The sequence below is a fragment of the Anoplopoma fimbria genome, chromosome 6 (genome assembly GCF_027596085.1).
Source record: "Anoplopoma fimbria isolate UVic2021 breed Golden Eagle Sablefish chromosome 6, Afim_UVic_2022, whole genome shotgun sequence".
In the NCBI taxonomy this organism is placed as follows: Eukaryota; Metazoa; Chordata; class Actinopteri; order Perciformes; family Anoplopomatidae; genus Anoplopoma; species Anoplopoma fimbria.
In genome coordinates, this window is record NC_072454.1 from 9077922 (window position 1) to 9095565 (window position 17644).

Below are 17644 nucleotides of genomic sequence, written 5' to 3' on the forward strand. Positions count from 1 at the left end.
TCATTAAAACTGTGTCCCTCACTTGGCACATCCCATCCTCTTTATATTCTCTTGACAGGCGATAGCACGTCTTCTTCTGTGGTCTTGTTAGCCACAGTGGAGGAGGAGAGACTCGTTGTTGAGGAAGAATAATAATTGTTTTGCATTTGACTCCCAGTTGAGGTGGAGGGGGTCATATATGTACAAAAGCATCGCCATAAACATTACAATTATAACATCTAGATATAACCAATATAACCATATACTGTAGACTTATATATGACATGCACATGATGTACTTAATGCATGCAAACACACACTTTACGTACGTTATACATACAGCACAATCTCTATTATTGGATACCTTACAGACAAACCTCTACAATGAGACAAGATATCTACACTCAGCTGAGTTGAACCACCCGTTGCTTCCAATGTGTATTAAATGCTGTATCTCTATCATAGCAGGGAATAATTATATGTTCACACCTTTTTCTCATCTCTCAGTCAGCGCATACATTGTGTTTAACAATGCTCTCTGATGATGAAGGGGAAAAAAATGCGTGTTCTGCTTTGTCTCGAGCAATGCAAACTGCAATTAAACCTGGTTAAATCCTAAAACGAAGTTAAAATAGTATTTGAGTCTAGTTTTGATTTAACAAAATGTCATGGACAATACAATTATACAATTACAGCTAATTTTAAGTGCAACTTTTTCAACCCACTGCATTATTATTAAAAATGAAAAAAAAGTGTAACCAGTAAAATAATAGCATGAAAACATGGTGGAATTAGCAAGCTAACATAGGCTAGCTAACTAGCCAACCTCTTAATGAGAAAATTTAACAACTTAATGCTTCATCTACACACTCTAGTCACAGCGTAGGAAAGCACATCGCCATATAATCAGTTATTAACACTGATTTATCAGATTTTTGATGTGCTGAGTTTACTTTCCAGTCCACAGAAAGGAGAGAACAGTCTTGTGATGTGATTGTAACGCACTGGTTACGGAAAAAGTTAAAGTGATAGACGCTGTGGCGAGGAGCGAGGATGGGAGTCTGGGAGTCTGATTAGAGGGCGTTAACATTCTGTATTTCATGACGTGGTTAATCCTAAACGGTTGACTCAGTCTCAGAATTGGCCTAGTGATATTGGGGCTGATTTATAACAGGAGATTGCGTGTTGAGCAATTTCCCACCATAAAATGACAAGTTTTATAAATTTGTTAAGAAATGTCAATATTAAGAATTGATATGTTTTATCAAAGTGGAGTTAAATCATTTAGTTTATAGCTTAATAAACACGTTTAAGAGTGCATTTACTCTTAAAAGGTATAATTCAGGTCTTCAAAGAGGCAGAGCATGATATTGTGATATTACAGTAATAACCTTTTAACACCGACAAAAGCTAGTCCTAAAATAGTGCTTAAATATTTGCCCATCAGCTGGAACCTTGACAACCTGTGTTTTTAGAAGCATTTCATATCTGCGTATGTGTTTTGAAGAAATTGCAGTACTTCTTGCCGACCTATGCTCTGCCTCCCGTAGGCAGGTCACTGCGATTAACTGGATAGACCACAGAGCATAAAAAAGAAGTTTGAATTAAAAGTAGAAAAAATTGTCAAAAAAGACAATAAGCAGTGTGCGTGGTGTGCTTTATGATCTCATCTGACACTGTCCTGACTTAGCTGTCATATTTTAGTACCACCTTCATTTTTATTTTTTTTTCAGGATTCTTACCTCATCATTGTTTTCACTCCTGACAGCCGCCTCTGAGTGGTCACTTTGAGGTAGTTTCATCAGTATAAGAGTGTGATCGTATACCCTGGAGCAGATATTACAGCAGTGTGTCTGTGTCTGGGTGTTCTCACCTGGTGGGCAGTTCTCCATTATAGGCCACATGTAGAAGAAACAAGTTCACAGCTTATGAAGAGCATGAGATTTTTCCCGAGAGTCAAGAGTGTCTTTCAAGGACACTGATAAGAGTGGGATGTAAGGACATTGCATTGTAGTGAGTTGTCTTTAGTGAGGGGGCTCTACGACTTAACTATAATGCTCCACAAGGACCTGTATGCATTCAAATTGTTCTATTTTTGGCTGCAAAAAGGAGCAGTTAGGTCTCACTTCTCACTTTGTCAGCTATTAGATAGAACAAAAACAGCTTATTTTGCTCATGACCCTCTACACAAAGCGATAAGTTTGAATACAAAGGTGGAGTGATTTCGATTTGTGCCCGTTTTTTAAGACGCTATCCATCCTGCCCTGCATGCAACAATGACTAAAGGGACAGCTTAATTATTTATATGTTTTCAAATAAAACTCCCATAACTCTCTCTTAAGATGTGTTTTTTCGGGTGTGAACCTGAGTGTGATCCATTATTCCAAGCTAATGGCCTTGGAAAGGTACAAAGTGCTGTTATGGAAAACAATTATTGTATTTCACTCACCTTAAATCACTTGACTACTGTTGGGTAATGGTGGCATGCATTATTCAGTTGCATTTAAATAACATTCCTTTGCTTATCTATTGTCTTAGCCTGGATAAAGTCCCATGAATTACGGATTTTAAGGTTTTAGGATTTTGCATGTCAACTTCATTTTGGGTGTTGCAACTTACAGGTCTTGCCCAGGCGTCCTTGTCCCAGCTTATCTGCCAGCTCGTCCCCTGGTGCCTCACTCTCTAGCTTTGATCATTCTTGATTAATAACACCAAAGAGCATCAAAGAGCTGCTCCAGTCCCGTGGACATGTTTTGAGAAATTAAACAAAAATAGATCTCATGGTGGTAGCGAAAGATCTCAGGCACGTTTGCAAGTCTCCAAAAATACAATTATGTTCTGTGTATTATTTTCCTCTTATTTTACACCGAGTTAAAATGTGATTGTTAGTGTATAAGGCTAGATTTGTGTTGTTGTTTTATATGTATAAAATAAGCTTGTGTCCCACTGTGTGTTGCTTATACAGTACATTGACTATATATCTAGCTGTCCTTGTGTTGTAACTCTAGTCACAGATGAACAAAATAACTTTTGATAAGGTAATCAGTTTCTTCTCTGTTAATTATCTCGGTTTATTACATTCATCAGCTGTGCAATAAAAAGCCAATTGCAAATATCATCAAAGATCCACAACATAAATTTCCCCCAGGTGCAGGGGTTTAGTTTATGCCTGGTGCTTCCCCAAGGACACCCTGCAAAAACTGCAAAGTAATTCGTATTCTGCCAAGATGAATTGTTCAAGGAGTAGTCTTTGGTGTCTTGTTAAAATGCTAACTAAGTTTGAATTGTCCGACAAAACAATTTTTATTCAAAGCCTGCCCGTAATGCCGCACACATACTGAGTTGCTTTGTGTCTTGACATATATATATATATATATATATATATATATATATATATATATGCAGTTATATGTGAATGAAATGTCTGATTTTGAGAAAGTTCAATATTTTGGATGTAGGACATATGCACATCTTTCCATGTTTTCCTGTCAACAAAAGAGCATAAACTTGGACTAAAACCTAATCAATCCATCAGCTTGGCCATATAGTTAGTTTGGCACTATTGATAGAGTTTACATTTAAGCCAAGCAAATTCCTTTTGTATTTTTCTGTGACTCTAATAGCATGATAAGCGATGAGCAAGATCTTTTAAAAGTATGATGTATATGTATATGACATCGATATTTGTTGTTTTCAAAAAGGAGGGATTGTTTTGGCTGCATCATGCAAAGAGAAAAACATGCTCCAAGTAATACAAAAAAAAATCACACCTAGGCTAATCAAATGTAATCAAAGACGTTTTGAATACTTACCATATTTCATAGAATTGTTTGGAGAAAGCATTTTCCTTCAATAGCAGATGGATGTGACTGGATCCAGCCCAAGTGTATTTATGTGCATCCTCTCATTACAACACTGTCTCAAAGTACTTGTTGATGTGGTGGGTTAAATCCACGCTAAGGCCATGAAACCGTTCCAAAACCCCTCACCCTGACAGTTCTTACTCCTTACTGAATAGCTGCTCTCAGGAGGCTCTTCAGCCTGCCATGGTATTCATAAAATGTCACACCTAGTTCTAATCCTGTTAGTGACTCTCAGAAAATCCCCCTCACAACATTACAACTCACAAAATGTGCAGCAGTGCAGCAGTCCCCAGAGGAAGTATGTCACAGGAAGAGTTAAAGAGTAGCCACCACAGGCTTTTATTGAAGATGCCAACAATACAGATATTATTGGATGATGGCTCATTGTAATTATTTAAATGTATCACAGGTTGAAGGCACATTTCAGGTTAAATACTGCAAGGTATTTCAAAAATACTATTTCAAATTCACCTTTTGTACATTTATATACTTACAAAAAACGCTGTATTGCAGGCACATTGCTAAAGTTCCTCTAATTTAGTCCATATAATGAGGCTAATGTGCCTGGTGAGTCTCCTAGTGGGGACATCAGTTATTCCACTCATGGCTATAGCGCAAGCCTGTGGGAAGGTTACTACATGTAGAGAGGAGCCAGCGTCCTCAGTTCAAATGGCAGATGGGAGTCGTGATTTGTTTTTAATGTGACACGTGTGTGCCATCTTCTTGGGAGGGCCACCTGGTGTTGAACACTGACAGTGGAAGGTCAGGGGACATTTGTTCAGGTGTTGGATTATCAAGGACTGCAGCTCACTGTTTCCCAGCTGACTGTTTTATTTTAAGCATCAGTTATTAGTGGATAGTAAGATGGCGGTGATCATCCCAGGCTCTAAACCAACCGATGCATATATGTTTAAAGGCGATATTTACATGTGCTTGTGTAACAGATATGCCCATTTGTATTCCTGTAACAGTCTAAAGGTGCACTGAGGATGGTTGGCACCTTTGTGTTCAATGCTGTGTCGCTGGTTCAGATTAAGTGGTCTGAAGGTTTGTTTCCCCAGCAACGGTGGCAAGGCTGGTTCAGAGGGACTATTGTGAATCTTTTATGACAGACCTCATTACTCCTTCCTGGCTTCTTTGTGTGAGATCCTTACACCGAAAGAACACGCAAAGGTGGGACAGCTTCCAAAATATTTCATTGTCCCCCCCCTCTTCAAATTATGGCCAAATACAAAGACTCTATGAAAGGCCTCCACTTCAAACGAACACAGGCCTTTGGTTGCCATGCACCCAGAGCTGACCTTAAAACCAAGGTGCATGTCCAAGGGCCAAAATTCTGTGAGCATTTCACTGACAAGAAAATGTAACAATGAGGCCATAAATGTGCTCACTATATCATTAACAATGGATGGAAGGACAGATGGATGTTAAGGGTTTGTATCTTTCCCTCGAAGACGATTCAGTATTTGTCAAGATATGCAATCTACAGTCAGATACCCTAATGCAAAAATAAAGATGTATTTATAATTTACGCCATATAATGGGCTGCGGTACAAAACCAATTAGATTCAGCTAAAGGTTTTCTTTTCCTTTATTCTGTTTACCATTTTTAAATGTTAAATATGTGACTAAAATTAATCAGTAATATCCTCAATTGTTAGTTAATTTGTTGCATTTTAAATGGCCAAGAAAATCCATCTACTGCCACACAAACAATAGTAAACACATGCAGAGACACTGGATAATGTTTTTGCCAGTTTATTTCTCAAGTATTGCAAACTGAGCATTGTTTACCTCGGTTCCTGGGTCAGTGTCATCCCTATGAATTTAGTATTTTCAATATTAGCTTTAGGAACCAGATGGAATTGGGGCTATTTACAATAAGCATTAGTGCGGTCCATTTTCTTTTGTAGACTGCTAATCGATATGTTAGAAGACACTCCAAGTGCAATGTTAAGAATTCAGGTGAGGTTGTACATGTAGTCGGACATTTATTTAAGTGTGGGAGTGTTGGGGTTGGAGAGGTAGATAAATCTTGACACCCCTTGTAGATATTGATTTAAATCATCTAGACTGGTAGATATAGATTCACGTAGGGGTAGATTGATACATGCACAGATTCAGATAGATACATTGAGTGATTAAGAATGGTAGACTGAAACTAGTGATACATTTTTATGAGTAAATCTTGCATATCTTTGTTGATTTTACAGATAATCAAAACATTATTTTTGTTGTGTAATCCATTGAGCATCAAATGCAGTGAGTGAGCAAATGTGTTCATTTCTTCCAGCTGTGAGCTGGTGCTTGTTCTTTCCACATGGTGATACTGCAGACACTTGTTATGAAGACGCATTGAATTTAGATGATTATCTGAACTGTGAGCTGCCTGGTGGGGGGGGGTTGTTTAACTTGTAAACTCTTTTACACTGTGATGTGAGCAAATGAGAAAGTTGTTAATTACCCTAACAACATTGTATATAGGCGTGTGTATTTACAAGCAAGGCATTTTATCTTATGTTTTGGTGTTAGTCCAGCTCAAGTGCAACATGCCACAGTTATAATACATATAGTAGTTGTTGTGATGTTAAGATCCAGTAGTTCAATCTGGATATTATTTTAGCAAGGTATGCCAACTAAACTAGAGTGTACAATCCCAACCATAAATCGTAATACATGGTTTAAATACCTGTATTGAATAATATTTGTATTGAATGATTCTTCACAAGGCACTCTCATCTTTTCGCATTCTGAAGATTCATCCTCAGTCGTCTGAACCTTGCCCAAACCTCCCCCCACCTGTTTTCACATCCTCAGAACCGCAATTCCTCTCAATCCCTCATCGGCTGTCACGGTTTTAAATTGGAGTTGGCATTGTGTGGCTGCCTTTGTGGCATTGCTACTGTATAAGAACATGCCCGGGGTACTTTGCCTCTCTGATTAGAGATCTACCGTTGCCAGGCTTTGGCTGTATCAACAGTACAGAATATTCCTCAGATGCAACTCCCGGCCTCTTGTCTAAGCCTCCTTCTCAAAAAATCCTGTTGCTCTTCAGAGTTTCACTGTTTCATCATCATCTGCTGAACTGAATGGAAAGAAAGAAAAACACACAAAGCCTGGGTGTCGATAACATTTAAGGTCTCTAATGGATTTTTTAGGCTTTGGTGTGTCATTGTAAGCATAGGGGACAACTCTTGCTTAGTTTAACTGAAATAGGGACCGCGTTTGATTAGGAAGGGGCTGATTAAGCAAAATAATGTATAAATTGTACTGAGACATAAGGGGCTTTTGTATTTAAGAGCTGCAAGTTTGAGTCCTAATGAGCAACTCCCGAAGTACTGTGAGCACAGCATGTTTTGTGATGTTTCTGAGAGCATCCAGGCGCTTTTCAATTAAAATCTCATTTGGAATAAAGGAATCTGAACTGTGGGCGACTCACATTAAGAGTTGAAACAAAACCAGCTTTTAATGTTAAGTCTTACGTTACATGTTTCCTATATAATCAGTATATTTGAATTCCATTGAAGTTCAAAATGTTACTCGTTGTCACCTTTTGCTTTCTTAGATTGATGTCGGAGAAAATGGCAAACTTAACTTCGATCGAATGACATCACAGTGATTTGTTATAAATTCAGCACAGCGTTCGGTCTGTTATAGCAGCTCTCAGACACTTCAGTGTGTCAGCACAGTTATGCATTTGTCACATCTATACAGCAGCTCACAAACATCATTTAGCTTAACAGGGCTTTATATCCAGAGTGTGTTAAATCGTCAAGCGATCAGTTGTGCTGTGAACGTTGGGCTGAGCCTCTCTAGTGGTGAGTCTTCAACAAAACACTGCATCCCAGCTGGTACACATTAACTAACCCACTCTACTGTACTTGACTTCGTATTTTGTTTTTGCCATTATGGCATGTGACAGATTTTGTCTGGAACAATGAACGCATTTCAGGGAGCTGTCGTCTCTCTTGAATGTCAAAGTTATTCTTCAATGCAGACAATAGCTCTCATCACTATTCCAGGACCGGCAAGTCATTATAATAATTTAAATTAATGGATCACTCACACATGAAAGGATTTTTGCAGATATTTTACCATCATACATAAAACAGGAACCTCCTAGTGATTTGGGGATTTTAACTTAAATACAGTTTAACTTTACAGTGTTTTGCTGGTAAAATAATGTTTAAAGTTATGTCTCTTGTCAAAGCAAAGAATCCTATATTGTTATTCAGGGACTGTTCAAGTGCTAATGGGATTATCCATGAAATTACTTTTGTAAAAGGATGATATGTTTTACACTGCACATTGAGGGCTGGAAAATGTCAACTGAAATAATAAAACTCAAACATATTCCTTGAATAATGTTTAAATATAAGCATATTTATTATGATGATCTTAAATTTGCTAAAATAACACATGCACCCCACGCCCACAGTTCCCTTTCATCCATCTGCTTCTGCTTTTTCTTTTTGTTCACCTTTTGCCTAAACTGGTCCCTCAGCTCTATGTTCCGCATGTAGCCCTCATTTTTCTCAGAATCTGGCCTTGTTCAACACCTGCAAACAAATTCCCGCACTAGAGACACACACACACACACACGCACGCACGCACGCGCGCACACACACACACACACACACACACACACACACACACACACACACACACACACACACACACACACACACACACACAGCCTCCAGTGTTATGTTGGGCCTTAAGGTTGTACTACACAGAGGTGAGATATTTTAAAATGTCACTTGCAGCTTGGTAAGTGTCATATTAAAATGAATAACAATATCAGTTACAAACATTGTGTACATAATTATGGTCTGAACCTTGATTGAAGTACAGCACAATCAACGATTTTCATTTTAGTCTTTTGTGGTATGCACAATGGTCCGAATGGGGAAAAAAATGACCTAATTCAGCTGAATGGTTTCCCCAGTAACCAACATGCCCACCATGCATGTAATGAACCATTTTGTCTCTGTAGATGGATGTTTCTCAGAAATCCTGTTGTGAAATACGAAACCATGTCTTCAAACAGATTAAAAGCATTTATTGACTTCCTTTTGGTCGAGTCAAATTCCTGCACTTTTACTACATAAATCTTCAAGCATCCATTGTTAACATTGGCCTATACATTCTAATTTCAGGGCCAATTTATGGAAGCGTGTAGCTACGGTGTTTAATTTTAAGCACAAGAGACGTGGCATTTCAAGCGTGGAGGTATCTATTTAGCTTGCATTGGTATGGTTCTCTTGCAGATTGATGAGCTCAATCTGGGAATGAGAGAAGCATTAAAATCAAATCATGACTCTTCCAAGGTTAGAAGATCGATTGGCAGCTTTTGGATCTGTGCTCTGCACCAGGCAGCTATTTTTGATGAGCGTGTTGTTGCTGAGTTAATATGCAGCATGTTTCCACCCTTTATGTGTTGAGATGTATCGGTCCTCATTGCTTAGGGATTCATTTAGACACTAATGAAAGCAATAAGTAGGAGATTGGATGCATTGAGACATTAAGCATGACAGATGTCAAATGTGTGCAGTTCTGCTACAGGTGTAAGAACTTCATAATGAGATAGACGGTTTATGGTTATTCCACAGGGAGTTTCGGGTCACTCCTTGAATTTATATGCATTTGAATAACCAGATTACAGTGCAATTACTGCCGTGACCTAATTTCTAAATGTCACATATAAGAGAAACAGTTTCTGCTGCTGGAAAAGGCATTTGTTTGCTGCGTGTAGCTGGGTTTACACATTGGCCTGACAACAACATCAGATAGGGAAAGTATCACCATGACAGCAGAGCGACAGGATGAAAGGAGAGAGTATTACGCAATGTGCGCCCTTGTTTTCAAATAATTCCATTCAATAACTGACTGAAACCGAAACTGTCACAAATAAGCAAGTACAGAGTAGAAGCATGATAAGGATTCCTGCACAACCTCACCTACCTCCAAGGTACATGAAGAAGGGGAAAAAGTGAGAAGAGGCCAAAAGAGTACTGAGAATGCACATCTTTTCTTCGAAGTGCGATTGATTTAAGGTCTCTCTAAAACTCTCTAAAATGTATATGATAATGCAATTATTTTATTTGCTGTGATAGCAGAAACTGTTTGCCAGTTCTAAAAATGTCCGTCTGTCTGGTTTTTTATTTTTTTCAGTGGGTGAAAAAGTTTTTATTCAGGGGGTAGATTCTCTGGGAGCAATGCACACTTTTTTTCTGGAGCACCCTGATCACATTCGAGCCTGGAAGCTGTCCTATGCAACCACAGTCTGATCTGCTGGCCACCGAGCAGCTACACTGGAGCATTTGGGGTTAAGGGCCGAACCCCTTTCTCTAACCTTTAGGCCACCACTGCCAATTCCTATTTCGTCAGAGTTGACCCTCTAGTGACACAAAATCTGACAGTTTACGGTTTTGTATCCAACACTTGCACCAGTTTCTGTTGGCTCCACATTTTCTATTTCAATTTCAAAATCTTAGAGATGGAAAAGGCTGATGAAGTAAGTTCAATAGCAATGGGCATATTATGTGCGTCTGGCTTCATTCTCACATCCAATGTAAAAATGTTCAGCTTGTATATGCTCATCATAGTTTAATCTATCATGGCTGGTTGGTTCAAAACACTCCAGGCAGTGTCATCTTGATGCATTCCATGATGTTTTTTTCCTCCCATGACCCATCTTGCCCTCATCCTCTCTTTGATCCAGGATGTCTTACCAATGAAGCTCCAGAGGGTCCTGAGGGGGGTCTGACATTGACAATTGTAAGATCTCAATGAATTGCAAACAAGGTTCCCTAAAATGTCCTTCTCTCTTTGTCTTTCCTCTCTCTTTCTCAATTTATTCATCACTGCAGGCTGTGGAAACTAACCTGGCATCCAAGGACAGTCACTGGGTCTACGCCAATGAGGTGAGGCCAAACATAAACACATTTGTATGTACCTGAGTGTATTTGGACCCTAGTGACCGTTTGCTTCTGTCAACACAGTCTCATATGCTGCCAAGGCAAGCACAAACACATTTGAACTTACAACACTGTCACTCTTTACACTTTCATATTTGTTTAAATTAGCGTCAAATCTTTTATTTTTATTTAATCTTTTCTGCCTGAGAGGCTGGCCCTTTATTTGATATTGTATAATTGCCCTCCCTTTAACTGTTAGTGTGTCTTTCCCCCCCTCTGTACCAGAGCTCTGTGTGTCTGACATTGACCTAAATGGTCTTCTAAAGTGGCTGTAACAGCACAAAATTCAGGTGCACTTTGTGAATACAGAACAGGGGACTCTGTCTTTAGCTTTAGAGCCCCAGCGCTGCATTTCCATTGATTCAAAGTGATGTGGAGATAAGGGGGGAGTCATAGGATTGGCCCGATACTAAAAGCAGTGGATGAAAGACATCAGATAAAAGTTTTCTCCCACTTGATATACATGGAATATTAGCATTGGAGCTGTCTGCGTAACACACACACACACACACACACACACACACACACACACACACACACACACACACACACACACACACACACACACACACACACACACACACACACACACACACACACACACACACACACAGGCATGAAAGTGTTTGAATGAAATGTCACCTCCTCACTTATGCAAACATCTGAACCTCAACGTGACACATATTGATCCATAATCCATGTAGCATGAGTTATGATCGTATGTATCCCAGATAGCCATGTTATGTTAAGCAACATTCAATGTTCAGATACTGCAGTTATTTGAGGCTAATTAACTCTTGATGCAGAGGTAGAAAATATTGGCAACAGCACTCATTTGACTGTAACAAGCAAAAATTTGGCATTTATGCTTTAGCTAGAAAATTCCCAGTGCAGCATTTCAATGTTTTCCCGTAGCTTAGATATTGATTTACAAGAGTTAATGAGGCTCAATGTGCTGAAACCTTCTGGTATGTGGAAGCCTAAATTATCTCATTTTAGACTATAATGAGCTTTTATAGATTAACTACATTGTGTGTTTTAAATCATTTTCATTATCCATTTCAGCATGCGCGTAACTGAAGTATAGATTTAAAACAGCTAATGAGACCTTGATTTCTTTTAGACTTTGTTCTGTGACTGGCTGCTTAAGTCATATTAATTCATTGATATGTCTAGGACAGGCTTAAGTACTCTCAAACAAGATGATCAAGAAGATAGGGACGTTAATTCTTTATTTGAAGCACTATTAACATACAAACTCATGCATGGCTTTCAGTCAATTACCACAGACTTCCACCAAGACATTAGCTTTAATTGCATCAGACTCTGGGAAAGTAATAACAAATGGCATGTTAATGGAATGTTAATTTCTACGGCACTCCCTTAATGGTTGATGTGATGTGGCTTACTGTAGAGTTATCTCTGCCTGGTATGCATGTAAGAATGTGCCTGGTTGTATCTGTGAACTATTAAATATATCCCCATTGTCTTTTCTTGCTCTCTTCTAAAGGCAGTGAAAGGATTTTTTTTTTCTTCTTCTGTTTTCTTTTTTTCTTCCTATAATTATATTTTTTCTCTAAGTTTCCCTGCCTTTCAATCCATCACCAAAGATAAACTGTGCATGGAGCTGACAATCACCTTGAAATTGAAATAACACAGCCTTGTTAAAAGGCTAACAGGAAAATTCAATTACTAGACAGGCCAAACTATTTCCCTCACAGAGGTTGGCCTCCAGAGCTCCTCTCATGTACAGAAAAAAGATAACACGAAAACTCTGCGCTAAACTTACTGGCTCACCTTTCTCTTAGATCCTCATTTTCAAACAGAGCCTTTTTCAATTCTAATGCTTTAATCAATGACATGAAACTTTATGTAAATTGAATCTAGTCATGTAATAAACAGCAAATGATTTATCCACAATTCTTACATGTGTCTACAAGGGTAGAAGATATAACGAGAATAGTAAAGGTAATTTGTTTCCATTAGCCTCTGATTTGATTTCTGAGTGGCTCCTTACATGCCTGAAAGCACAAAGCGTGGTCACAGTTTTAGTTTTTTTAGTTATTCCGACACGTGAAAGACAGACAAACACGGTGATCATCAGAATGAGATTCTCAGACTTATAACATGTTTCTATTGTATTATCTTTTCTGGGTTATTTTACAAACTGCAACAGCAATGAATCATTCTTCTTTCATAGCAGCCTCTGGACAATTCTGAACTCCCACCTTACAACACAGCTAAAAACTACTATATACTGTTTCCTGCACACATGGAAGTCCTGTTAGTCTGATCAAATGCAGTCCAGCTGTATCCCAAAATCCTGCAGGGCAATAACAGCTTTCCATGTTACCTCTCGCCCCTGTATCCACCGACAGTCCCTGCGGACAGTTGCTCCTGTTCAGCTGCCTGGTCATGACTGAGTTGTGACATTCATTTTAACCAGGTCATCTCGAGGCTCACTCCTGCCCACCCCAATTAGCGCCACAGGCTCCTGCCACTGTCAGCGAGGTCTCACATTTCATTCAACTCTCACGACAAAGTGGTTATGCTAATCTGCCACCAGCGGCACCATGTGGCACGATGAATGTAGCTGTCAAGCTAGAAATGTGATAAGAGGACAGAGTGAGATGGATGGAGACGGAAAATGATGATGATGAGTGAGTGTGATCACAAGTCGGAAAACAATAAGGTGTAACAGTCTAACAGATAAACAGAAAGGAATAAAACAGATTTTTTTAACAAGGATGGCATAAGAATTGAAGTTTAAAGACAATATCACATGCAGTAACTTAAAGGTATAAAGATGATAGTTTAATCACACATGGATGTACTCAGTTGAGTCCTTAAAATCACACTTGCCTAAAGTTGCAGGATGCAGCATTACATTACAGTCATTTAGCAGACGCTTTTATCCAAAGCGACTTACAGTAGTATATTACATATCATTCACCCATTCACACACTGATGACAGGCTACCATGCAAGGTGCCACCATCAGACTCTAACTAACATTCATGCAACATCCAGTCCACACTGATGGCAAGCCTTCGGGAGCAACTTGGGGTTAAGTGTCTTGCCCAAGGACACATCGACTGCCGAAGCCGGGTATCAAACCACCGACCCTCTGATTGGAGAACTACCTTACTCTCCACTACGCCACAGCCGCCCACTAGCAGAGACGGAGACATCCTGACCTTTAGTGCCTAGTCTCAGGTCAAACTCCCCCATGTAGCGTCCCAATAGCAGTTTCATTAGACCTTCTCCGACTGTTCTTTCAACTTAACATTCCTGGTTTGGCATTTTTCTCAAACTTGACAAAGCTCAATCCAGAGCCACAGAAGACATTCTTAAACATCATTAATATGTAAAATCAATGAAAGCAAAGTGTTTGAGTTCAAAACGATGAACTTTTCTCTCAACAAACTTTCCTTCAGTTGAAAACATTTCAATTTGAGACTGACACTAATGCCTTTTAAAAACCAAAGGAGTGGGTTTGAGTGCCACACAGTTCATGAGCCCTCAGGGTACGAAACTCGCTAAACACACAAATGACCAAAATAAAGTTTAAGAAGAAAAAGAGCAAAAATAGCTTTTAAACTTAGCGTAAGAAGTGCAGCTTGATGTGAGCAGCAGGGCACGGGGACGACAGGAGGGCGTGCTTCTCCCTAAACAAAATCAGGGTGCAGCAGCTGCCAGCACACAGAAGGTTGTCTGCCTCTGACACTGTCTAGTGGACTCAGATGGATTGCACATTCTGGGAGAATTTGTTGTTGTTTTTTTTTCCCTTCAAGGGAAAGGCGGGACGTTGACACCTCAGAATTTTTGATGGATTAGGTGGCTGTGTGTGCTGTGACAGACAGCGTCGAGGAGGACAGTCATGATATGACTGATGTCTTGGGTAACTGCCCGTCAAGCAACTGAGATGGAAACCCTTTTTTTTTTCTGACGCAATCTCCGGCATTCCAGACTGTGGGACAGGATGGTGGATTACGGAAGAGGCCTCTTAAGAGAAAAATAAATATTTAATTTTCCAATTATCTTATTGATTACTCAAAGTACTGTATAGCATCGCATTTATCAAAACCCTGGGTTTGCATTTCAGATTCGTTGTACCATTAACTACAATGAGAATCTATGCAGAAACCCAATTCAGATGTCAAAAAATGATGTACTAACCCACAAATGGTGACCACAGGAGACATCCTGCTTTATGGCCATAAATCTAAAAAACCCCAGACAGGCGACTCCCTCCACTAACCACCTTATCTAAATGTTACTGCAGTTACAGTCATTTTATGTCAAATCACACACCGCATGTCTCATTGAACAAGACTCACTGCACGTCCAGCCTGGGATGTAGGTTCCATCATGGCAATGCAGTCCTCAAAAACTAACTCACTTATAGATACAACGCTGCACCTTATGAACAATGAGCTGTGTAATGGGAAGTTACCGTAGTTGCACTCTACTGCGAAAATGAGCACATTTATTAATTCATGTCATTTTTAACATGTCATTCCACACTATGTTGCATTTGATATGCATTGTTCCAATTAAGCAGTAATCTAATTTTAAGTGCTAATATTACACAGTGCTATTCATTAAAGTTAAAGTCAATGTTTTTGCACCACAGATGGATTCATGAATTTTTGCCTCAAAACAAACCGAATGCACAGAGTTGGTTGGCTGAGCTAAGGTTGTGTTGATGCAGATCAGATGGTGCAGTGCAAGTTGGCATGAAATTGTGTTGCATTTCCGCCTGCTCGGGCCACATGTTTTTGCAAATGGTTCTTCCTTTGTTTCAGTTTCATTTAAAGTCCTTCCCTTTCAGGCAATCATGACCTGTAAGCAGCCGGTCTACTGCCTTTCTTTTTTTAGTATTTTAAGTAGCAGTTTTACGTGCTAGAAGATGGACATAAATATGATTAACTGAATGAAACTTTTCTAATTATTTATTTATTTATAGTAAACAAGTTGATGTGACTGAAACATCTTTCTATTTTTCTAACATCTATCTACTGAGATTCCTCCGATTTATTGAAATGTTTTCATCCCTATCCTGCCTCTTTACATTCAAATCTGCTTACAAAACCTCTAAAATTCCAGCGCCAGCAGGTTGCACTAGTGTTTACTTTTTCAATACATTTCAAGCTATATTTATAAAAAAATATTTTATAAGGAATAACTTCTTTGAACGGCTGGTTAATTGACATAATGCCACAAAATCAGCTGCTGTAGTTTTTACTAGCAAAGCTTGAGAGTACTATTAATAAAGCCAATAAAACCTTAACTGAGCTATGATTAGCATAACGTAGCAGTTTGAGGATTAAACGATGATCAAAAAATGGCTGAGGAGCAGCTGCTAATGCAGGTCTGTGCTGTTACACAGTAACCTGAGTTTACCCCATGTTCCATACAGTTTATTGACCTTCTTTATTACAAATGTAATCTTAGTCTGACTTAACACTTGCACAGTGTTGCTAATAAAATGCAAACATGCATTTAATTGCAGATCATTATGCTAGAAAAGTCTGTATACATCCTGCAAAAAGCTCAATGCAGTTATGAACATTTAAGCACTATAAATCTGGTGTATTGTGGTTGGATGTAAAGAAACATTTTTAATTAAAACAGTGTTTTTTCAAGCCTCTATACATGTGATGAATACTAAATGCAATTCAGGGATGGCTGTCCTTTATATCACACAATAAAACAGCAGTGTCTTTTACATGTTTTTTTTTCACATGAATGATATGTTGCGTTTGTCCTCCCTCTGGGGAAAAAACAAGTACATATCATGCCTCTACTCTCTCTGCCATATGCTGTTCATTTAATTCTGGGTGCACATTTGATTAATGATCAATTTACAACAGAACAGCACTGACTGACTAGGAAATTGCCTTGATTAAATTGTGAAACCCTTCAATTTTGCTTAATTTACATAGATTACATACATTATCATTTCTATGGTTTGATTTTTAAGAGGAAATCCTCAATTTAATGTAAGCGTTGATATATTGGAAATTACAACCCAGATCAGTTAAGTCAGAGTATCATAACTCGGCAGAGGCTTGTGCCTTTTGTTATTTGAGGTTTGTGATTTCTTTTTTCCCACATACAACAATAGGACCCCAATCATCCGGTTCTATCAACTGGATAATAAAGTTATCTTGAGGTCATTTTCTGCCCAACTAATTACCTTTTTCTCAACACTTAAAGCACATAAAAAAGACTCGTATGAGTTTTGTGCAGCTCAAATTAATGTCACACGCTCTGTGCTTTGCTCTTCTTCCTTGACTCCCTTCTCAATTTAGTTTCCTGCAGATTCAAAAGCACCTTAACTTCTAATTAAATCGTTGTCATGATTACCGGCAATTTATTTTAATTTATTTCTTGTGAATGATTAATGACATTGACTGAGAAGCACAAAGAGGATAATCTGTCATCTGAACTTGATTTGTGAATTTATTTTGGTCATCGGCTGTCATTGAAACATGGCTGCACTGTACTGTATTCTCTCAGAAATTTGAGCGGGTTACCCCCAAGGTGCTTAACACCTAAACTGATTGTGTTATAACTCTAGATATTAAAAGCAATTTATGATGTTATATGCTTGTGACCACACTGTTAAGAAGTAATATTGTGATTCCTCGCCCTGTCATAAATCATATACAGTAGACAATTTAGATTGATAAGGCTTCTCTAGAGTTTCTAAAATCCATGCGATGAACATTGTAGTCGGAGGCCTTAATGTATCAGTTCTTTGTATTCTTTATATACTAATAGGTGGGTTTTGGGTGAATATTGTACAAGTGAAATA

General features: G+C 38.7%; 1 protein-coding gene across 3 annotated transcripts in view; it reads left to right on the plus strand.

Moving 5' to 3' along the window:
- Nucleotides 1–17644, plus strand: part of grid1a (glutamate receptor, ionotropic, delta 1a) — a 241906-nt gene that overhangs the window by 188726 nt on the left and 35536 nt on the right. For all 3 annotated transcript variants that reach the window (XM_054599769.1, XM_054599768.1, XM_054599770.1), the window contains one exon: nt 10715–10768. In XM_054599769.1, the coding sequence (XP_054455744.1) occupies nt 10715–10768 (54 nt within the window). The remainder of the gene's footprint in view (nt 1–10714; nt 10769–17644) is intronic.